This window comes from Bacillus rossius, chromosome 1, assembly GCF_032445375.1.
Source record: "Bacillus rossius redtenbacheri isolate Brsri chromosome 1, Brsri_v3, whole genome shotgun sequence".
NCBI classification, from domain to species: Eukaryota; Metazoa; Arthropoda; class Insecta; order Phasmatodea; family Bacillidae; genus Bacillus; species Bacillus rossius.
The window spans coordinates 300,926,173-300,950,324 of NC_086330.1; the positions used below are offsets into that span (position 1 = coordinate 300,926,173).

The 24,152-nt window shown below is 38.7% G+C and overlaps 1 protein-coding gene across 1 annotated transcript; it reads right to left on the reverse strand.

The window, feature by feature from the left end:
* Window positions 1-18,878: 18,878 nt before the first annotated feature.
* On the reverse strand, window positions 18,879-20,670 carry LOC134527827 (uncharacterized). The gene is made up of 2 exons (XM_063360776.1): window positions 20,639-20,670; window positions 18,879-20,312 (listed from the first exon to the last, which is right to left on the reverse strand). The coding sequence occupies exons 1-2, from the start codon at window positions 20,667-20,669 to the stop codon at window positions 18,952-18,954; spliced, it is 1,392 nt and encodes a 463-aa protein (XP_063216846.1). The 5' UTR covers window position 20,670; the 3' UTR covers window positions 18,879-18,951.
* Window positions 20,671-24,152: the final 3,482 nt, after the last annotated feature.

A 24,152-nucleotide genomic window follows, 5' to 3' on the forward strand; every position in this document is an offset into this window, starting at 1 on the left:
CTGGCAGTTTTTTTTTTGTTTTGTGTGCTTATTTTTGGATTTAATATTGTGTCAATTGTTGAGTGAACACTATCACATTGCATCATTGTATGTCCTTTGATGAGAAATTTTTGCTCAATAACCACATTTGATTTTTTTCCTAGGTGTGAAAGAGCATCTACATAGTCATACTTCTGTTTTGGTAGCCGCAACCATCTGACCATAAAATTTTTGGTTTGAAATCTTCATCGAGAGTTTGTTGGAGGTTGTGCAGAACACAAGATGCAAATGATGATGCGCTTAGGTCACTCTCTGTCTCATCCCACCAGTATGTCATGGCATCATGGGTTTTATGATTATACATAGTGAAGTTATGTACACATAACTTAGTTTTGTAATACATAGCTGATGCATTAACACATGGGGCGAGTTTTATGGCTTGTGTGTCTTGAGAAAACACGTGTACAAGGTTACTTTCAGCTTTTTTTGTATCATTTTCTTTTTCTTCTCTAGCTCTATTCTTTGCTGAGATGTGTGCATTGTACTCAATCTCTGTCACTGTTTTACTGCCTACTTCAAAACTATGACAAAGATCGTATTGAACTTTTTTTGGTTGAAATATTCCTAAGTTTTCTTTCTCAAAGACTTGATCAAAAGTATATCTACTTAATGGTTCTTTATCTTCTTTTTTGCATTCTTCTCGATATAATTCATAGAGCTCTGTTTTAGATGTAAATGCTTCAACATACAGCTGTGTTGTAGTAGACCTACAATAATGTGAAGGAATCTTTGGAAGTTTGTGGAAGAAACTTACCAAATATTCATTATGATCTACTTTCATTTTTTTCCCCTTGACATTGCTGCGTGTTACTTTGGAAGAAGGCACAATTTTATTTTCAGTCAATTAAACTTTTGCAGGTCTTTTTTCGTCTCCATACAACCAGTATCGAACACTCAATTTTTTCAAGCCTAATGTGCTGAGTAATGTTTGACGGCAGACTTGTACTTTTTTTTCCTTTAATTACTAAATGATATTCTAATGTTTCAGTCCGTCTTGATGATTATGCAGCTTTCTTTTTTCTCTTAATTGGTGCTCTAGAAACTAAATTTGCAACATAGATTTTTCTTTGGTCCCATGATAATACCTTCCTAAAATTATTAAACAGGCTTTTTCTGTCTTCTTCTGTTATATTAGGACAAGCTCTAAGTTTTGAGACTTTGCATAAACGTGACTTGCAACGAGGACCCATGCATTTTCCTTCTTTTTGCACATCTTGTACTATTTTCCCTGCTCCAGCTGTTCTGTACCCAATGTATTCCTCGCCTTGCTCTCTCTTCTTTTTATTTTATTTTTTTTTCCATTTATCCTTGTTCTTATTTCTAAGTTTATTAGGGCCCTTGGGCACAGGGTTTGGATCCATATCTAGATGGAGTGTATCATTCTCTTGATTTTCACTGTTCCCTGGTTTGACAATTGGCTCAGTTAATGGTATCCCACTGTTTTCACTTCCTTTAAATGTTTTATTAAGAGGTTCGATCTGTTGTACCTCATCATCTGTGGGTATGTACTCATCAGGGTCATCTGGGTTGGTATCGTCATTTGAACAAGACTCCGAAAGCTTTCGCTTACATGTTTTCAATGCACATGAATTTGAATTGTTTTTGTTGTTCTCAGGATGATCATCTAATGGTGAATTTTTTCTTGCTGAATAATTATGCACGGCGTTGATGTGGTAATTTTGTTAGTAATTTTGGTAGTTTCTCTAAACTATTTTCAAAGTCATTTTGATCAATCGAAAGCGAAATCTCAATTGATGGAAAGGCATCACTGGTGCTATCCAAAAGTGTATTATTCAATACAACATTATAAGATTCCATTACCACCATAGTACTGCTTGTAGTAGTTGCAGGGTCAATAATGGAACTGTCATTATTTCTGTCAGCAAAGTTTTGAAGGGTTGAATCTGTAAAGCAAACAAACTCTTTTTTTGTTAAATCGGTTATTGTTGAAGATATGTAAGTTTATGTATGTATATCTGTGTGTGCATTCACTCATGCAGTATAATTAATAATGAGAGTTCTTGTAATCTATCTTATTGTATTACTAAAAAAAACTCTATTACATCACTAATTTCTTAAGTTATAAATACTATTTTTAATAAATAACAGGTGTTTAATGTATATTTTACATTTGTTATTAATTAAATAATAAAACTCAAAGCAAATCTTAAGTTGCTCCATTACATTGATAGTATTAAAAACATAACTTTATAACCTTACCTGGTATTTTGTTTCTTTCATGTTCCACTGTATTTATCAAACTATCATTGAACCCCATTTGCTTTAGGATTTCTTCACTAGTAAATAACCCAAGGTCTGAGTTGCACTCTTCATCAATTCTTGATAGTTCAGACATCATTGAGCCTGTAGCAAAGCTTTGCTCTTAGTTTTGTAGATTATCTAGATTTGAAGATTATAACTATTATAATAAGCAATAACCTTCAAGAATGTCCAAAATAAAAAAAAAAATAGAACTACTTACCTCAGTTCTAAGAAAGTGTAGAATTACCGCCCATGTCATTAGAGGAGTCCATAAATTAAGATATAACTCCGCCTATCTCAGTTGTACTTTTTAAAGGGCTAAATGTACCATAAAAAATGTAAGTTTTGTTTCTTACGCAACAACTGGCACAAGTTCTGATCTATTATTAAGTATAAAAACTAAAGGTTACTGCAAAAATTACTTTAATCAATGACAATAACAAATTGTTTTCAACTCAACCAGAATAAGTCGTCATCGCTCCATAACCGCTGTGCTGAAACTGGGGGACATAGGCGGTGTTGTTTTTGTTAAAGAGATAGGCGGTGTTAGAAAAAATACCATAGCAGCGCATTCTGTTAAAATTTCGGCGAAATACGTTGTGAGAAGATACGTGAAACATGTGTTTCCATAGAGAAACATAAAACTAATTTTCATTAAAAATGTCACTTAGGCGGTGTTGTTTCTTAAGCGATGCTATGTTTCAAGCAAATCCAAGGTCCTTGAAGCAATTGCAAGGTCTATAGAGAATCTATAGACCTTGAAGCAATTCATTTCTATTTTTTCTTCTGTGGCCTAACGCTTTCAGTAACGGCCAAAAGCTCAAAATTTTCCTTGTTCTAATTTTGTTTAATGTCAATGTTATCGTATTGAAACTTCATACAAATCAATGGGCTATAATAAATACATACGTCAATGTTACAACCAAGCCTTATCCAGCACTGCGACCCAGAACCCGACATGCTACGGAGGTCGGCAATTAATTTGAATAATAAAACGAAATAATTTTTTCTGCTATTGTTATGTGGCCTACAGCTTTTGCAGCCAAATTGTCAATTATTCATATTGAATATCATTTCAATCATATACTTGGAATTATTGTAATTCTTGAATTGCCTTAATTTTTTAAGCTACAACAAATGCAAACCAAAGGCTGCTACATTGGCAACCATCCACTCAAAGAAAATAACATGATGTAGTATCATGATCCTTTCATATGTTAAACCAAAGAAAATATAAATAAAATTATACTTTTAATAAAAATACTTCCAAGAACATTCAGATTAACACGCAAAAACTTTGGTTATAATTTCATTAACGTGTTCATGTTTTCATATAAATTTAGGAAACAGTAAACTGGCATATAAAAGTACACAGAATATAATTTTTAGGTTATGATGTTGATTGGCACAGGACGGAAAGGCGGATGTAAAGGAACAAGGAACATAATTTGATTCTTTGCTACGTAAAAATATTTTGGACCAACTGAACAAGGGATTAAATACTACATTTATTTTTAGGTTTTTCACTAGAAATTGATAACCGTAATACATTATTGTACATTTTTAAAAATCAATTCACAATTCAGATGGATTTAACTAATAAGAAATATGAAACTAAAGAGTTAAAAACATCACGACTCAACGTAGGAATATTAAACATAAATGATTTATAACCCTTGGTGTGTAGTCTTGAAGACAAAAGTTCAAACATAAATTGTACTGTGTGTATAAAAAAAAAGCATTCACTTACAAAATTTTCAACTATTTCATGTTGAAATTATTTTTTTTTTGTTTAGGTATTCAACATGAGATACACACGTTAACAGTTAATATACAATATATTATTGCTGCTGATGAAAGACATGTAAAAAAACCATTTAACCGATTAGTGAAGGGGTCATTCCATGTCAGTTCATCCAACAAAAATTGAAAATGTAACCATTGTATTTTAATTTTGATAAAAATTGGTTCATTTGTTGACAGCATAAATTGGTCAGTATCTGTGTTTCCTTGCTTTGTATTTCACTGTAATACCAATATTTCAGAATAAGAACACTTTTCCTTATGTAAAATTCTCTAGAGAATTCAAATTTTGCCACCAAATTGCTATATGTATCTAGAATGGTTTGTAAGTTATAACAGAATTATGAACATTACTGATGTTTCATGTATCATCTGCATCCTTTCTAACAAAATAGACTGCATCTCAAAAGGCAGACCTCACAAAAAAATTGAGCTTGGTACTATGTGAAGGAGAAGGAAATTTCCTATAAGATACATTAAAAAAAAATAGTGGCTTTCTGCTGGTAACATGTAATGTACTCGATAATCACTTACTAATGCTATGTGTACACATAAAAGAATTCCCTACTTACACAAATCTATTGCCAATGAATTAGAATCTACAGATACAATCCTCCAATTTTTGCAATTAGGAAACTGCATTGCTATTCTGATAAAGCTGCCATTCTGTATCACACTTGCACAAGTCTTCTTTCAAAAAACTGTAAGTTCTGCCAGAGCTGCTTGTTGATGGTGCCTGCAAGATGCCGAGTATGTGTGTAAAAGGAACCCAGCACACATCGTCTCGAGGTGAAGGCCAGTAAAAGGAAGCACTTGAACCGGCAGGGTGTATGAAGATTACTTGAGCATCTTCTGACCTATCAATGTTGTTTACAACACCAACGAACCATTTTTTGTCATACACACAAGACACATAGAAACCAGTATATAGTTTTGATATCGTACCACCAGGGTCTTTGCTAGCTGCTGTAGCGAAATTGAAAACTAAGGAATATGCATTTTTAAAATTTTATATACTTTTAGATTATTGCTTTATATAAAATAATATGTATCCATTATCAAAGCACGCGATTATGAATTACAAAAATTTAAATCATCGTCCAACTGAAAACATTTTTATTTCTTCCTTTACTCTTCCCACATTATAGATGCACATTCACTTATTTGTGGCTAACTATATTTACCCATGTTCAGGAAACAAGTGAAGTGAGTTCTGCAGGTAAACAAGAACAGGAAGTGATTCGTTCATGGAACTGTGATCTGATATTTTGCAGGTTAATTTTGTGATGCTTGTAAGCCATCCGTTGGTATAACAACGTCAATATTGGTATTAACAATATTTTGAATTTGTGTGATATTCTTCTCTTTCCCGAAGACTCAATGTAAGTAATCATTTTCTATTTTTATTGTTTGTGATTTTAAATGAGTGAATGTAACAGAAGTAGGGTGGGTCGCAGAGAGATAAAATGCATTTGTTCTAAAGAATTGGCCCTTTTTTGTATTGACGCCAACCGCCGGTGCTCCCTCTGGATCGCACAGGCCGTTACGTCCCAACAACACTTACTCGTAAGTGCAACAAACACGCCCGAGCGTGATGTCCGACGTGTGAGTGAAAGTGCGCCGCGACGAACACCAAGTCGACTACAGCGCCCGGCCGGGTGTGGCAATGCGCTAATGTATAATTAAATCAGTAATTCTTATTTTTAAAACAACCAAATTAATAACAATTAAAAGATACTGTAATAATATGAAAACTATGTGCAATTGTTAAATAATCATGTAATATCAAATATATCATTTAAGTCCAAAACTGGTCGGAGCTGTTTTCCCGCGCTACACGCGTCTTGGCGCGAGGTCGCGCGGCGCTCTCACGCCAGTTGCTGTCGGGAGCTCACAGGGGTCGGTCGCTCCGCGAACGCAGAGCCTACAGTTTTCGCGTCCACGTCCAGTTCATCGCAATAGTTGTAAGTTACCAAATCTTTTCATTTAGCTCTGCGCCCGACCCCACTCAGCCGTACGTCCTTACGTGTGGCTCTTCACATAATTCATTAATCCCAACAGGGATATTTCACATTCTACGTAATTTTTCACGTCTTAAACATTAGGACAGCGGACTTGAGTCATACACAGTTTCCAGGCTTTGACGCCAGTGAATCGTTATTGGTTAAGGGCTTCTAGCCAGCCTCGTGTGTAATATACTAACTCTTTAATATACGTGTCTTCAATTTAGCTGATTTTAGCTGTGTCGTATGTATTTGCAATCTAACCAAGTTATAACTTTGTTAACCTGTAAGAAGTGACTGTGAATCTCGTATGTTTTCATCTAGCCGGGCTTACGCACATTTTGAAGCATTCACATTTGTAGTGGGTTAGATTGCAATCACCTGTAGGAACATTGATTATATATTGCTGTTATTATATGTTTAACGTCATTCACCATATAAACAGTTACAGTATATCAGCTCCACGATAGTTTGCCGCAGCCTTTATGTTAGCCACAGTCACAGGATAATCATTAGACACGAGTTTGCAATCTATCATGTTCGCGCGCAACATCAATGTATTGAACCTATTGTGAGGCGACGGTCTGACAACAGACTCGGCCAGGCATTGGACAAGCGAGTGTAACAGTCTTAATAAAGTGCAGTATCTTTCCAGTCGGTTTTCCTTTTATTTTCAAGGCGTCCTGGGTGGCCTGAACAGCCCAGGTAGTTTAAAATCGCGACGCACTCCTGCCTGCAGCCACGAGGTCGAATCCCCGTTTCTGCCCCCTGAGATCATTTTCAACTCAAAATTCACTCAGAACTTAACCAGGCAGTGGGAGTGGCGTCAGTATACGAAATGTCAAAACATTTAGGATATTGATAGATGCCGTTGTCAAAAAAATGGTATATTCGCTGAAGAAGCAGAATCTTTTTATGGAACGAATAACCCAAACTTACTTTACTGTTATTTCAAAGATGGCATCAAAATTTTCTAAATGTACGAGAATGCTTCATAAGCATCTGCCGAAAAGAAATTTTGAGGCATGTAAATGACGAAAAAATTTGTAAATCAATTCTAAACAAAATTACTTCTCTTTCTGATGTAGACAGTGCCAACACCACTTGCAATTCCTTATGGGGATTAGTTTGTAGTGATATTGGGGTCTTGAGTTGTACGAAAAATAGACTTAGACTTTATAATAGATGGAAGAAAAACACTTGCAAGATAAGAGATAAGGTTGAGAGTATGTTTGAAAGCATAGTTAATGTTACTAACCCTTTCAATAATTCTTCAAACGGTTTAAAATAAGTAATAGGATTGCCTCCTGTAATGGAGGGAATTGTAAACTTGGAAGAAATAACAGTTTCTTCATGTGATGGTCCTCAGGGTATTCCAGCCTCTCTTTTCATTGTAAATACGAGTGAAAATGAAATATTTAGTTCTTGGGAACCAGGTTGTTCTGTCGTTAGTGATGTGTCAACTGTAGAAGGAACTATTGCACTTAAAGAAGTCTCAGAAATTTCACAGGATTCTTTGCCAATTTATATTGAACGATCTGTGCAATGTCACATGCCCACATCTGCGAGTACACAAGTAATAAACTGTTTTGAAAATGTGCCAAATGCCCTAGGAGATGTTCCTTGTGTTGAGTTGGGAAGCCAGTGTATTTTAGAAAAATTTAACTATAGGACACATACCATTCAGTCATTTCCAATTGTGTATGAAAGCTTCTCAATTATAAACTCTAAGTTACCTAATCTTTGCCCTAGCATTCGGATATCATGTTTAGATACAAGTAACATTCACTGCGCCCTCAGAGAAGAACTAATGCAAAAACTGAATATTATGTGTGTTTTCAAGTTTAAGGGCCTGCAATTTCGGTCAAAGGGAAATGCGGTTGACTATGCTCGTTGCCCAGATGTTGAATGTAAAATACTTATAGAATAGATATTTTAAACTTAATGCAAGGTACGTACATCGTACAAGTGAGAGCTAAAAAACAACCGGCACAGATTCATGAGCGGAGGACATGGCAAGTACAAGGGTCGCATCGTAAGCAGTGTAAAGATAAATTAAAATAACAAATGCCATCAGATTTTCAATATGAGACTATTAGAAACATGAGTGAAGATATACTTAGCTTTGGTAACATGCAAGATGTTAAAACTATGAGCGTTATTAAGAAAATTCATTGTGAGGCTCTTGCAGAAGAAGACTTAGATAGGGACGACTTCAATGACGTTGCAGCGTGGGGGTATCCAGTTAAGCATACCACCAGGGTGCATCCATGCGCCACCAAACACTCCTACTGATTATCCTACTCATGCAAGCGAAGTGTATGGGGGCACAAGAAAATCGTGTGTGGGGTCTTTGCTAGAAAAGACAGTTAAGCAGAAAGTGATAAATCATAAATACAAATAAAGAACATGAGTCGCACTCAACAACGTTATGATTTCGCAAACTTAACACATATACATACACTGTCAACGGATTCGATGCCAGCTAGAGGCATGTGCTTAGCAAATACAAATTAGCATACATTTACTGAAGTTTATTCCCTTCACAATGATTTTCACTCCTTATGTCTTTACTGAGTCCTTACTTATGGAAAAAACTAGGGTGAACCTAGTGCCCAATGTACTCTGATTCAACAAACAAACTACTACTGCGTATCTCTTACAGTCGTACGAAACAACAAGCAACAAGCTAATATTCTTTCTCTCTCTCCGTTACAAGTTGAATTTCCTAGGCATGCCCTGGATCATGCAGTATAAAACAGTCGCCTCTGACAATGGGGATAGACATTTGCTCAATTTCTGTGCGAAATTATGACTCAGTTACCACACACTATAAGAGAGGAGAGAAACCAATATTCAAGTATACGTGCGTACGCATTACGTTACGGCCCGGAGGCGAGCGAAGACCAAAATCATAGTGAACATTATGTCATTACACACGTGATTCACAAGACGTACGTTGCTGTTAACAACTTTAGGAACTGACTCAATATACATACAGACTATACGAGCGGTCCAAACACGTGTAGGGGCAAGGAATTATGTACTACAAAATAAACCAACACCTAATATAACGTTAATTGTGCACTCCTCGAAAAAAACATATTAAATATCTATTACTCATAGAGAGCGTAGTCCCGCGGACAGAAATGCAAGCCCAAGAGAGAAGCGAGGGATCGGTTACATGGTTTGTTACAGCTACAATTTTCAGTGGGTCTCGTCATGATGACATTCACTGCCAAGCCTAGGTAAGCGTAATACAGAGAAGTGCTCAAACAAAATATGCTAGATCACGGGGGGTATGCCTTAACCAAATGGCTCCGGTCGGGGGTACAGCTGGGAGGAAAAGAAAGAGGGCAAAATCGAGGCAAAACGATGCGTAAAATTACGTCATACGGAGCTGAAAGCTCTTATGAAAAAAAAAATACAAGGGCGGCATCGGGCACTTAACGTGCTTACTTCTAAACCAAAAGCAATCAAAGCGTGGTCTGGATGCCGTTGAAATAAGTTAAGAGTCCACTGCCGACAATGCAAGTCGCGCAGCAACTAAAATCAAAACCACATGCAGGAGGGAGTAAGCAAATGCTTCCAGCAGAAAGAAGAAACAAAAGAAAATATTACACAGAAAATAAATTAAGTGAAGGTCAAAGTCAAAAGGGATGGCTACATGAAAATCAAGGCTGGCAAGCATATTTAATATTTACGTTACTCGCACGGCCATCGTGTGCACACACTAACTCCGTCTCCTGAAGAATTTTACCTAGACGAGCTGCCCCTCGACCGGGCCAGAGACGACCTGCTTCCACCAAGGGAGACCCACGAAATGGACAATTAAAAGTTATACGCGCTCATTTATACTATTCGCTAGATGGCGTTGCAGTCGCTACAATTGAGGAGAGGCTAGGGGGAAAGAAAGGGAAGGGGAAATTGGCACCTTGAGGCGGAGAGGGGTTAAGAGGGGAGAAGGAAAGGAAGGCTGCGGCACGGAGATGACGTCACAGAAGCGCGGCGGGCGCTTCAATCCCCACCCCTTACGAAGTCTTCTGCCCTGTGAGCCCGAGCTTAAAGTCGTGTTGAAGTTCAGTGTTTGTGACATGAGCCAACTTCTTGTATCTTGCGAACGCCTTGATTCAGACGATGTAGAAATGACTTGAAACTAGCCGGATCGTGCCGCTGGAGGGGGCAGCAACGTGTTCGTTTCAGCGGTGCGACGGGTGGCAGCTCCAACAGGGGACCGCGATCTCCTTGGTGCTGCACAAGTAGAATACAGGCGACTCGCGTCCGACGTGTCGCTGACAGGTCCCCCTCCATTTTTCTGAAGTGAAAGAGAGAAACGATAAGCGCCGTATCAGGTGACCTATTCTGGCGGTACAAGGTTGCAAGGGGTTCAGGCAGCGCTCGACGCTTTTCCTCGTCTCAGCCACTCAGCGCTAAGTGGCGGACATCGCAGCATCCTTCCCGCAGACGTCTTCTGGCGGGCCGAGAATACCTCTAGAGCTGAACCGCGGCGGCGGTGGCGTCCGAACAGCGGAGAGTCTGTCACCAGATCTCCACGCCGTCCAACAGTCTCCTCACCCCGCAGCAGTCAAGGGCTGGCGGCGTAGGGGGCGGAGGGGCAGCGGCAAAGCAGAGACGTAGCAGGCTTCTCGTAGAGTTGTCCGCGCACAGCCCAAGGGAGGGGTAGAAAGGAGGCGCGCGCGCTTGAAGGAAACTGTAATCATCAACTGAACTGCGACTGAACACTGTATCCTGTTACTAACAATTCTACAATCTAATTAGAAAACATACCTAAAGTAGTAATACACACACCAAAAAAAAAAAAAAAAAAAAAAAAAAACTTAAGTATCTGAAGGTTTCCACTAGCCGCCAAAACGTTGCATTGAATCACTGAATGAAACGCTTTAGCTGTGTTACGTGTGCCTTACGCCACTTACGTTTATTGCTCATTAGCTGTAACTGAACAGTGTTAGCTGCTAAAAACTTAGTAATCAAAAACGGCCCGTCATAGGGCGGCAAAAGTTTGACGTTTAGGCTAGCCGCTAATGAGGGCAATACGTAAGAGCGGCAGAGCACAACGTCGCCAACAGCGAATGAATGGGCTGCCCTTTTTGCATCATAATTTCGTGCCACGTTTTCCCTAGCCTTAGCTAAATTCTTAGTAACGTCTTCCAAGACACGATCTAACTCTACACTTGACAAACTAGAGTCGACAGGTGGCAACCCCCACTGGTTGAGCAAGGGTAAGGTAAGTTCCCTCCCCAGGAAAGGCACGGAGGGGGGATGCCCTGTAGAACTGTGATGAGCTGCGTTCAAACCAATATTTAAAAGTTCAAGATCGGCGTCCCAGAGAGTTTGGTCGGCGCGGTAGAACGAAGTGAAAATTCCCTTGAGAACCTTGTTGGTTCTCTCACTCATATTTCCCTGTGGAAAATACGGTGAACTGTACACCGGCTTTACAGAAAATTCAAACAAGAAATTTTTGTATAAGTTCGACTGAAAGTATTTAGTGTTGTCTGATACTACAATACACGGCGGGCCTAAGATTTTAAACACCTGTTCCTTAAGAACTTTTACTATGGACGACGCCTTCATGTTTTTAAGGGGGGTTAAAACAACAAATTTAGTAAAAATATCTAGAATTACTAATAAGCATACGTTGCCTTTTTTTGATCGCGTCAGCGGTCCGAAAATATCAATATGCAGAACCTGCCAAGGGGCGACGGGAGCGTCGGCACAGTAAAGCCCTACTTTAGCATTGTGTGGGGGCTTTGATAGCTGACAGTCAATACAGGCGCGTACAAAATCGCGCACGTCTTGACGCATTTCAGGCCAGAAAAAATGTTGGGCAATTTTACGATACGTTTTATCTATTCCCATGTGCCCACCCACAAGTGAGGCATGGAAATATGTGATAATCATACCCTTAAGTTTTTCAGGGACGACAACTTTCTGAGCTCGTCCTGACGGGCCAGCATACACTAACAACCCATCCTTCTCGGCAAAGGGTAAGGCCATTCCACATTGCAAATCGTTCCGGATTCGAATACATGCAGGATCATCCTGCTGGCAGGCTTTCAGGTTTATGAAGGATTCGGGGAAGATTTTGCACACCGAAATAAACTCAACCGCATCCGGGGGGGAAGGGTTATCAATTTCAAAATCATCCGGGTTGAACATTCTAGATAAACTGTCGGCCACAACGTTCTCCGCACCTCTTAGGTGATGGATTACAAATCGGAATTTTGACAACCGCAGTATCCAACGCCCCAGCTTCCCGAGCTGCGAGGGATGATTGCACAGCCAACTTAAGGCCTGGTTGTCTGTATACAGGTCGAACTCTCTACAATCCAAGTAACACTCGAATTTTTCGAGTCCGAAAAGGCACGCAAGGGCCTCCTTCTCATAGGTGCCCAAGCGGCGCTCTGACTCTGAGAGGGTTCGACTTGCGAAAGCAATTGGTCTCAATTTTCCGTTCTCCATGTGTCCGAGGACGGCTCCAAGGGCTACTGAGGAAGCATCAACCTGCAGGGCAAAACGTTTATTGAAGTCGGGGAGAATTAACACGGGGGCGGAACACAAACATTTTCTTAGAGATTGAAAGGCCGTTTCCTGTTCCTCACCCCAAACAAAAGCAGCGTTTTTCTTTCGCAACCGATTCAACGGCGCGCAAATCGTGGCAAAATCTGGGATAAAACGCGCATAATACCCCAGCATGCCGAGAAATTTTTGAATTCCCTTCAAAGTCTTTGGACGCGGAAAAGTAGCCACGGGGGCGACCTTATCCGGATCCATGTGAAGTTTCCCTTCTGAAATTACATAGCCTAAAAATTTTACTGAGTCTTGTGCCAAGGAAATTTTATGTGGATTAACAGTAAGATGCGCGTTTCTCAGACGTGCCAAGACTTGCTTAAGGTGATCAAGATGTTCTGAAAGTGAATTACTATATACAATTATGTCGTCGATATAGTTAAAAACAAATTTGTATGTAAGGTCGCTTAGCACATGGTCCAGAACACGGCTCATGGCTTCGCTCCCGAAACTTACACCCATCGGAATTCTGTTGAATTCGTAGTGGCCAAAAGGGGTTGAAAAGGCAGTGTATTTTCTACAGGCGGGATCAAGCAAGCATTGATGGTAACTGTCGTTGAGGTCGATGATGGAAAATATTTTGGCTTTACCCAAGTGTTGTAAGGCGCTCTCTACCGTCGGTATTGGCCAAACTGGATGAATTACCTTCTTGTTGAGAGGTTTAAAGTTATGCACAAGGCGCCACTCAGAGCCCCCCTTCTTAGCAACCAAAAAAGTAGGGGTGCAAAACTCGGATGTCGAAGGGGTAACGACGCCGGCAGCGAGTAATCTGTCGATAATGGCGCGCATGGCCTGCAGCTTAGGGGGAGAAACCTTCAAATATTTGGCAAAAACGGGCACTTCGTCGGTAACATGAAAACGAAAAGGCAAGATGTCACATCTGCCGATCTTACGTGTTATCACGTCAGGAAACTCCCGCACGAGAGCGGCGATGGCTTGATCGCGCATCGCGTTATCGGAATCATTGCAACTCATAACTATGGGTTCGCGGACCTCATGACGTAAACGAATTTTTACAGCAGGAGCGAAATCAAATTGCAATTCATGGTTGGCGGGACTGAGTCGACAGCGTGATTTGCCCAAAAAATTTAAGCCAAGGATTAGATTCGGCAAAATCCCGGGGACAACGACAAACGGCCAACTCCAGGAAAATCCATGGATTTTAAAATGAATTATAATAGATTTACATGTGCGTATGCCTTGCCCGTTAGCGACAACGATATTCCTTACGGAATCATCCGATACAACTCGTTGTGAAAGTTGAGGGTACAACTGCACTAATGTGATGAAACATTTTTCACTAATAACAGACCGGGTAGCACCGGTATCGACTAAGGCTGGAAATAAATGTTTCTGAATTTTAATTGGGAGGAAATGTAAATGAGTGGGTTCAGAGGATTTTTTGAGTAGCCGACGGATACGACCTCTTTTCCGTCCCGTCCAGATTAGTTTTCCGCACGAGGCTGTCTCTCAGTTCCCGTGCAGTCGCTCCTATAATGTCCCACTGCCTTACACCGAAAACATCTACGTTGATTTATTTCCACCCGCGGAACAGTACACTCATACGTGACGTGTCCAAAGGCGCTACAATTGGCACACCTGCCGGCTCCGCGGCGGGTGTCCAAGGTCACTAGCTGCCGTGACTGGGTCAAGGTCGCGGACCGCGAGCCCACGGGCGCGGTTACCTCAGGCGGTAAACTCATGGCCGCGCGAGCTGCGGCCCGCGCCTCGGGCCCAGGCGTGAAATGGGCAGAACGCTCGCCGCGAGGCAGGCTGTCAAACACACGAGGCGTGGAGGTGTCTGCCACGTCACGGAGTTTCGGGCTACGGGGAGTGAGAACGGGGGGGGCGGACTGCGACGTAAAAATACGTCCGTCAAAACGAGAGTCATTTTTCACCGAGCTGGGGCGCTTTGCCGGGAACTCAGCTTGATACTTAGCAAGAGAAACAAGGCGACTTTCCACTTCGCCCGCCCAAGTCCGTAGGCTTGCGAGCGAGGTGGGAGGAGCGAGCATCGAGCAGTTCTGCCACACCACGGGGGCCAAATTACCCAAAATAAGTTGGACAAACTCCTCTTCCGGGGTACCCAGCTCTAAGGCTCCCGCGTACGCGGTAACCGACGTGACATATTCCATAATGGTTTCATCTGGGTTTTGGAAGCGCCACACTAGCTCCCTCTTACAGGCATCTAGAACCCTAGGCGGACACACTGAACATACCAGTGATTTTTTAAACTTATCAAAGCTCGTACCCTGAGCAATGGCCTCATTTAACAGAGGTACATGGATGTCCGTAACTTTACTTAAGAGTGCTTTCAGAAAAGCCTCAAGTGGAACTAAATTTAATTTATGCAGGCTCTCAGCCTTAATCACAAAATCTAAGATCTGCCTGGGATCACTTCCACCCAGGAACGGGATGGTTTTAAGGGCGGCAAAAAAAAGTTTTACGTTAAATGAGGACGAGGAAGGACTCACATCAGCTGGGGGCTGCCTGGTCGTGACTTCAGATGCGGCTCCTGCGGATTTACGCAGGTAGTCAACCAAACGCGCCCTCATCTCGGCGACGGTATCGGTGTCCGCCAAGGGCAGACCATTTTCCTCGAGATGCAGCGCCAAATCGGTCTTGTGCAACTGGTAAACCCAGCTCACGGAGACGGCCATGGTGCACCGAAACAAACAATACAAACGGATTTATCACTATAATCTGCCTAAAGAGCAGAGTAGCGCAGTTTTGCAGCGTGGGGGTATCCAGTTAAGCATACCACCAGGGTGCATCCATGCGCCACCAAACACTCCTACTGATTATCCTACTCATGCAAGCGAAGTGTATGGGGGCACAAGAAAATCGTGTGTGGGGTCTTTGCTAGAAAAGACAGTTAAGCAGAAAGTGATAAATCATAAATACAAATAAAGAACATGAGTCGCACTCAACAACGTTATGATTTCGCAAACTTAACACATATACATACACTGTCAACGGATTCGATGCCAGCTAGAGGCATGTGCGTAGCAAATACAAATTAGCATACATTTACTGAAGTTTATTCCCTTCACAATGATTTTCACTCCTTATGTCTTTACTGAGTCCTTACTTATGGAAAAAACTAGGGTGAACCTAGTGCCCAATGTACTCTGATTCAACAAACAAACTACTACTGCGTATCTCTTACAGTCGTACGAAACAACAAGCAACAAGCTAATATTCTTTCTCTCTCTCCGTTACAAGTTGAATTTCCTAGGCATGCCCTGGATCATGCAGTATAAAACAGTCGCCTCTGACAATGGGGATAGACATTTGCTCAATTTCTGTGCGAAATTATGACTCAGTTACCACACACTATAAGAGAGGAGAGAAACCAATATTCAAGTATACGTGCGTACGCATTACGTTACGGCCCGGAGGCGAGCGAAGACCAAAATCATAGTGAACATTATGTCATTACACACGTGATTGATTCACAAGACGTACGTTGCTGTTAACAACTTTAGGAACTGACTCAATATACATACAGACTATACGAGCGGTCCAAACACGTGTAGGGGCAAGGAATTATGTACTACAAAATAAACCAACACCTAATATAACGTTAATTGTGCACTCCTCGAAAAAAACATATTAAATATCTATTACTCATAGAGAGCGTAGTCCCGCGGACAGAAATGCAAGCCCAAGAGAGAAGCGAGGGATCGGTTACATGGTTTGTTACAGCTACAATTTTCAGTGGGTCTCGTCATGATGACATTCACTGCCAAGCCTAGGTAAGCGTAATACAGAGAAGTGCTCAAACAAAATATGCTAGATCACGGGGGGTATGCCTTAACCAAATGGCTCCGGTCGGGGGTACAGCTGGGAGGAAAAGAAAGAGGGCAAAATCGAGGCAAAACGATGCGTAAAATTACGTCATACGGAGCTGAAAGCTCTTATGAAAAAAAAAATACAAGGGCGGCATCGGGCACTTAACGTGCTTACTTCTAAACCAAAAGCAATCAAAGCGTGGTCTGGATGCCGTTGAAATAAGTTAAGAGTCCACTGCCGACAATGCAAGTCGCGCAGCAACTAAAATCAAAACCACATGCAGGAGGGAGTAAGCAAATGCTTCCAGCAGAAAGAAGAAACAAAAGAAAATATTACACAGAAAATAAATTAAGTGAAGGTCAAAGTCAAAAGGGATGGCTACATGAAAATCAAGGCTGGCAAGCTTATTTAATATTTACGTTACTCGCACGGCCATCGTGTGCACACACTAACTCCGTCTCCTGAAGAATTTTACCTAGACGAGCTGCCCCTCGACCGGGCCAGAGACGACCTGCTTCCACCAAGGGAGACCCACGAAATGGACAATTAAAAGTTATACGCGCTCATTTATACTATTCGCTAGATGGCGTTGCAGTCGCTACAATTGAGGAGAGGCTAGGGGGAAAGAAAGGGAAGGGGAAATTGGCACCTTGAGGCGGAGAGGGGTTAAGAGGGGAGAAGGAAAGGAAGGCTGCGGCACGGAGATGACGTCACAGAAGCGCGGCGGGCGCTTCAACGTGTTGAAACAAATGCAGCTAGAGGAAAATGAAAGTACTCGGTACATTCAAGAAATTTTATATCCGTTAGGAATATTAATGTGTTCAAATGAACATATTGCTATTTTAAAGCAGTACAGAAATCACATGAATGTTGTGTACTTTGATGCCACTGGTTCTGTAATCAGAAGCCCAAAACCCTCCAAATGGACTATATATTATTATGCCGCCGTTGAAAATATTGTTGGGGTAATTTTGCCAATAATGGAGTTCATTTCAGCTTGGCACAATGCTGCAGCCATAACTTATTACTTGGTTAAATATAAGCATTTTCATCAAAAAAATCTGTTAACATGGCCTATGTTCACGCACATAGTCATAGATACAGCTTTGCTTTAATAAAAGCAATAATGTTAAGTTGGAACGAAATGAGTCTTCCAGTGTATTTAAAAGTTACTTATCTTATTTACAAAAAGAAAAATGGTAAGGGTTTGTGTCCCCCTGTAACGGTACACATATGTTGCAGCCATTTCGTCCATATCCTTTTGAGGAGATTGAAGAAGCACAAAGTTTCTAAAAAAGTGAGGCCCTTTATAATGTCAGTTACTTGTATGCTAATTGTGGCAAATACATTAGATGAGCAAAAATTTTATTATATTTTTAATCACAATATTTACCAGCAAGTATACTACTACACCAGATGTAACAAATTGCATTGACTCACTCACAAAAATGTCTCAATATGATTATTTACAAAATGCAAAAGTAAGTGATGAGAATAGCATAGTTTCAGAAAATGATGAGAATGAGTCACAATTTATTTCAGCTGAAAACGTATATAAAAGTAGTCCATTTTATGAGGAGTTTAAAAGAATTTATGAAAAGATTGTACAGAAAATTGAAAGAAGTTGTATTACTGGAAGGATAAATATTTATTATTTGCCAGATTTTGCAAAGGAACTCGTGGAAAGGTACATGCCTATGTCACCAATGTGGTCACAGATTCTCCCAGATTCATCTCACCGCTATAGTAATGCTAAAGTGGAGAATTGGTTCGGTCAAACAAAAAGTGATGTACTTAAGGGTTTAACACATCTGAAGGTAGGGAGTTTTGCTAGAAACATGAAAAACCGTGTTCAGGTCATCTGCAAAAAATTGCGAAATGAAATACCGCAAACATTTTCTAAGAAGAGGGTTAGGAGTAACATTTATTTATTTTATTTATTTATTTAATTATTTGTAATTGAGGCGCTGGGTGCAGTAACAGCTTAAGTCAGAAATAATAGTTTTGAGTAAAATAGGCTCAAAGATTTGAAACATTGTAGAATGAAACAAACAAACATTACAACCATCCAAATTCTTGTGGGCATTCCAGGTATTATATCTTATCTCCCTCCAGCATAATTGCAGTTTTTAATTTAAGTAATAATTTAATATAATTAAATAAAAGACAGGTAAGTTAAGTCTTTATTGCATATAACACTAAATACTTTCATTATGTGTGTGTCATTTTGCTAATAATTAATTAAAATAAGAACATTTAATATTTAAATGGTCATAAACATAGTTGTAACATCTACATAAATATTTTATGTAATAAATCCATAACATACAAATGATATAATATATGGGTTTTAGAATGAAAAACAAAAAATTTTTTTTTGAGATTGGGTTTTTGCACTGATTAAATATATCGTAGCTAAATAACATATAAACTAGCTGTTCTTATATATTAGTGATGAATGTCAAACATCATTCTCACTTTCACCACTTTTTTCACTTTCACTTCCTATGTCTTCTTCCGGCACAGTCGTGTACTCTAGTAGACCTTTGAGGCTTTCAGCATTTTCTGGTTTCAAGAATTTCAAGAGAGAAAGAACATAATTTTTCTTGGACTCCTTCAAACCAGGGCGTGCCGGTTTTTTGAGGTAAAGCTCTTCTTTTGACTTCATACCAAAACCGACTGAGAAAATGAACGGCTCAAAAATAGCATTGTAGGAAGCCGATACTGCCAGTGCCCCTGTAGTAGGAAAGGTAAGGATCACATACTTCTGTTTTGAAAATTTGCTACGTTTTGATTTCGGAACTTTGTGAAACAAAGGCTCTAACGCTGTCGACCAGTCTTCAACAAGATGAGCAGCCATGAGAACCTGAAAAGGTGACGGGCTATTTCGAGCAGACTTTATGATCGTTAGATAATCCTCTACTGTTTCAATACTTTCCAGTCTCTTTAAAAGTGTGCCATAAAGTCCAAAATTCCGATCGCACTGGCAATACGAGTGTCCGCGTACAGGAAACATGTGAGTTACTTTCACTTTGGTTATTTGGGACAACCAAGAACAAAATCTCAAAACAGTAATATTTTTATTCTGGCCTCCTGCAGCATCCGATAAAAATATTATATTCTTAATATTTTTGTAAGATTTCATTTTTTCACAGGTGAAGTGGTAGACAAAGCTACAAACTGAGTTGGCATTTTTCTTTGCGTCACACTCTGGAAAACAATAAAAGGTACTGGCTGAATCATTATGGCAGTGAACGTTGAACACATTCAACCACAATAACCTTTTGTAGAATTGGGATGTAACATTAAGTTTAGGGATTGGTAGATTTTGTCCATAGTCAAACTGTATTACTAATGTGTCATCTTGCATTGTATTGCCTTTTACTTTTGCTAAGTACTCTTGTTTTAAGGTTTTGTATTTTTCAAGCTTGGCTAAATGTAACCTATATGTGGTTTTACGCGGATCATTCGGATTAATATCCAACAGAGTTTTAGATTCAGTACAAAAGTCACACACGTCGGTCCTTGGCTGTCTAAAACAATATGGACTATTTTCTCTGAAGTATCTGTGATATGTGGAGTATTTCATAGTAAGTGTCTTACCTGTACTATCAAAATAGTATTGCTGGAAGGCAATGAACATTTTCTTCACATTTAAATCAGGATTCTCAAAATACTTGCGTTCTGTGTGGCCCCTGCTATAATGTGATTGCTTGCTTGGAAATTTGGCCCAATGTTCTTCTACTTTAGTCCACACATCACGAGATAATTTGTTTGGACGTTCAGTATGCTTTCCTCTATTTTCCTTAAATACCGGATTCCCTGTTGAAAATAAAGCACAGATTTTGTTGACATTGCACATCAGCCAATGCACACTTCATTCAAAAGGAAACTGCTATATAAATATTTTGTTTTCATTATATTTTAAGAAACTAGAACAATACTGTCCAAAATTTTTAATGTGAAATGATGTAAACACTCACCTACAATACTAATAATTTTTGAATAATATTTCCAAAAAAATAACAATATTAGCTATGTCACTAAGCAAATTATTTACTCTTTGCGGCAATCTTCCATATCGCACAATAACTAAACATATAAAAAATAATTTAAAATGCACAAGGATTAAAAACACAACCACCTACCTGAAGAACAAGCACGTAGAACAGTTTTCATTCGTGATTCTGACACCTGTAGCACTTTAAGAACAAAAGCTTTGCAGACATCTTTCCTATCAATGCCATTTTGTAGGTGATACCGCCATGAATACCCTCTGTTCTTTCCAATGGGATTACTCTTCTTTAACATTATTTCTTTTTTCTCAATGCAACCATAAAGATAAGTATCTTGAACTATTTTGTCTCCTAGTTTCCAAAACGAACTAAACAACCATTCTTGCTGTTCATCTGGGAATAACGAAAAACACTTTTTCCTACAGCATTCATTGATAAATTTGAAAAATTTTTTAGGAACTGTCTTACCAGAACAACCCTTGTAGCTATCCCCACTGTTTCGTTTGACTTTATTTTCCACACGTCGCCAAGAGTCTCTTTGAAGCAATCTCTTCTTTCCTTTGTTTCTTATTTTTACACTTACTTCCATATTTTCACTCTCACTCTCACTTGTCTCCATGTTAATAACGTCCAATTTTCAAAACAAATATACCCTTAACACATACGTAGCAGTATTACAATAAAGGTATTAGGCCTATACCAATAACGAGCCTGCGTTTGATAAAATGGGTCGAGACACATGTTGTTTTCTCGGGTGTGTTAGCCGTTCGCCGGAAGAACGACTTAGCGCGCAGCGCTACATTCTTCATTCTCCTGCCATCTGTATATTCTGGAGCGAACTAATATTTATGTGCCACATAGAGGACATATCTAGGATTGCAAATATGCATTGGCCGGAAAAACGACTTAAGTTGGTTTAAGCTGTTATTGCACCCAGCACCTCAATTGTAACCTGCCAACTAACATGACAAAGCCTTTAATGTTTGGCACACAATTAGACAAAAATACACTCACAATAATTAACATAAATGAAAAACACAAAACAATACAATATAATACATATAAAAACAAAACACACATAACGAAGACAATAAAACAAAATTAAAACGTTACAATTTAGACAATTAGAACTAAAACACACATGATCATTAAGAATGAAGGAAGATAATTGAAGTCTTTGTCAAATTTATTAAAATTGGTTATTAGCCTAAAGATAAGATCATTATTTCTATTAACTGTACATAAAGTGGAAGTTAAACGACTGTTAAAAGGAGGTACTCTTAAACCGGTGTTGTCAAGTACGTATATATTTACAGTTCAAGTTGTTAGTATAACAGTTTTTAATGAAAATAGAGTCAAGTAATTCTCTTCGACTTGAGAGAGATATCAGATTGGGTAGAGGAAGATGTTTTTGATTAATAATATTTATTAATTTGTTCTGTATATTTTTGATTTTCATATTATCACACATATTGATGTTGTTCCAAATTACTGAGCAGTATTCTAGTTTTGACCTAATTAATGCTAAATAAAGTGAGAGGATAGAATCAGTTTTTGTAGCATAACATGTGACATATTTAATTAAAGCTAATGTTCTTCGGGAACTAGAAATTAAATGTTGAACATGTTGGTGAAAGAACAATTTAGAATCTAGAATGATACCTAAATCTTTGAGAGAAGAGGATTTCTGAATTAAGGTGTTGCCTAATTTATAATCATAATTGATAGGAAGGTATTTTCTAGTAAAGGATATTATTTTTGTTTTGCTTTTGTTGAGGGTCACAAGATTTGCTTTACACCAGTTATTAATTTCATTAATGTAAGTTTGTAATAATAAACAGTCATTAAAAGAGAACATTTTTCTATTTTTTTTTTTAGATCATCTGCGAATAGAGTGCCAGAAGAATGATTCAGAATCTGAGTAATATCATCAATAAATATGTTAAAAAGTAAAGGAGACAAGGTACCACCTTGAGGAACTCCAGAACTAGCTATAAAGTTTGAAGAATTGGAGTTGTTGATAGATACAAAAAAAGTTCGATTTTTAAGGTAACTAGAAAACCAACTAACATAATTGTCACTAAGACCGAAATTATGTAACTTGCCTAATAGTAATGAATGATTTACAGTATCGAAAGCTTTAGCAAGATCAAAATAGCAGGCATCTACCTGACCCCTGCTAATGACTTCATTAAAAATAGGATTGAGGAAAGTAATTAGATTGGTGGCTGTGGTATTTCCTGATCTAAAGCCATGTTTATTACTAGATAAACAATTTTTTAGTTGGAAATTAGTGATTTTAAAAACTATTTTTTCAAAAATTTTAGAGAGACCATTTAATAGTGATATTGGTCTATAGTTAACCACATTTAATTTGCTTCCGTTTTTATGAATTGGAATTACTTTTGCAATTTTCCATTTATTTGGAAAAACTTGGGTTCTTAAACTAGTATTAAATAAATGTTTTAATAGGGGTACTAATAAATTTGAACAGCCTTTCAGAATAAAATTAGGAATCCTGTCGGGTCCTGTAGACATTGAGGGTTTTAGAGCCCTTATGCCCCAAAGCACAAGGCTGTCAGAAACAGAGGGAACAGATATTGTATCAAGGAATGAATTTAAGGTGGGAACTTGGTAATTGACATTAGAGGAAACATAAACACTTGAAAAGTATTCAGCAAATACATTGGTCAACACCGCTGGATCACTAGATACGACATCATTAACTTTTAACGAATGCTGTTCGTGATAACCGTTTTTTATTAATTTGAAATAGCGCCAAAACTTCTTAGGGTTGTTCTTGATATTATTGTTAGTGGATCTGGTCCAATGTATGTTATCACGCTTGATAAGATATTTGGTTTGTTTTCGAAAGAATGAAAATTTAGTATAATAGTACATATTTTTGTTTCTTCTGTAAAGTTTGTGAAAATGTTTCTTGGATTTTAAAGCTTGAATTAAGTCTTTTGAAAACCAAACAGGGTATTTAGATGGTTTGCTAATAAAAACGGGGATGAATTCATTAATATTGTGACATATACAAGTAGTTAATTGATCAACAAGATTGTTAACATCAGTAGATTCATAGAAATTTGACCAATCATAATTTTTAACAGCATTGTAAAGACCAAGATAGTCACCATTTATATAGGACCTAGAGACTCTAGTAGAACTGACCACATAAGGAATGCTGTCAGATATTTTTATAATTAAGGCAGGATGATATGGGTGGGTCTTCAGTGACGAGTGCTTCATCCGCATGAGATACTGAACATTGCGAGATGTTTGTAAAACAAAGATCTAAGAGGTTTTTGGATGATAGGATTGTATTATACTGAGATAGACTAAGACTAGATATACAGTTTATAAGATATTGTGCTTTAGTCTTGATGTGCGTGTGCACGATGTTGGCAGTTAGATTATTGGTCCAATCAACACCTGGGATGTTAAAATCACCAAGTAGCACTAACTTATCTTGATAAGCAGCCAGTTTATCTTCTAAAGTCTCAAAATAAGATGAATAAATATTTGGAGATGTTTGGGGTGGTAAATATAAATTGCCTATTATAAAGGATTTATTCGGAGTCATTTTAACTTTTAACCAAACAGATTCAATTCCGGGGTAGTCCAGGTTAAAAATAGGCTG

What these genes read in the sequence shown, in the direction of transcription:
- LOC134527827 (XM_063360776.1), bottom strand. Translation starts at nt 20,669, where the DNA reads ATGAAAACTGTTCTACGTGCTTGTTCTTCAG. An exon ending in TCTACGTGCTTGTTCTTCAG is followed by an intron (nt 20,313 to 20,638) that starts GTAGGTGGTTGT and finishes TATTTTCAACAG; the next exon opens with GGAATCCGGTATTTAAGGAA.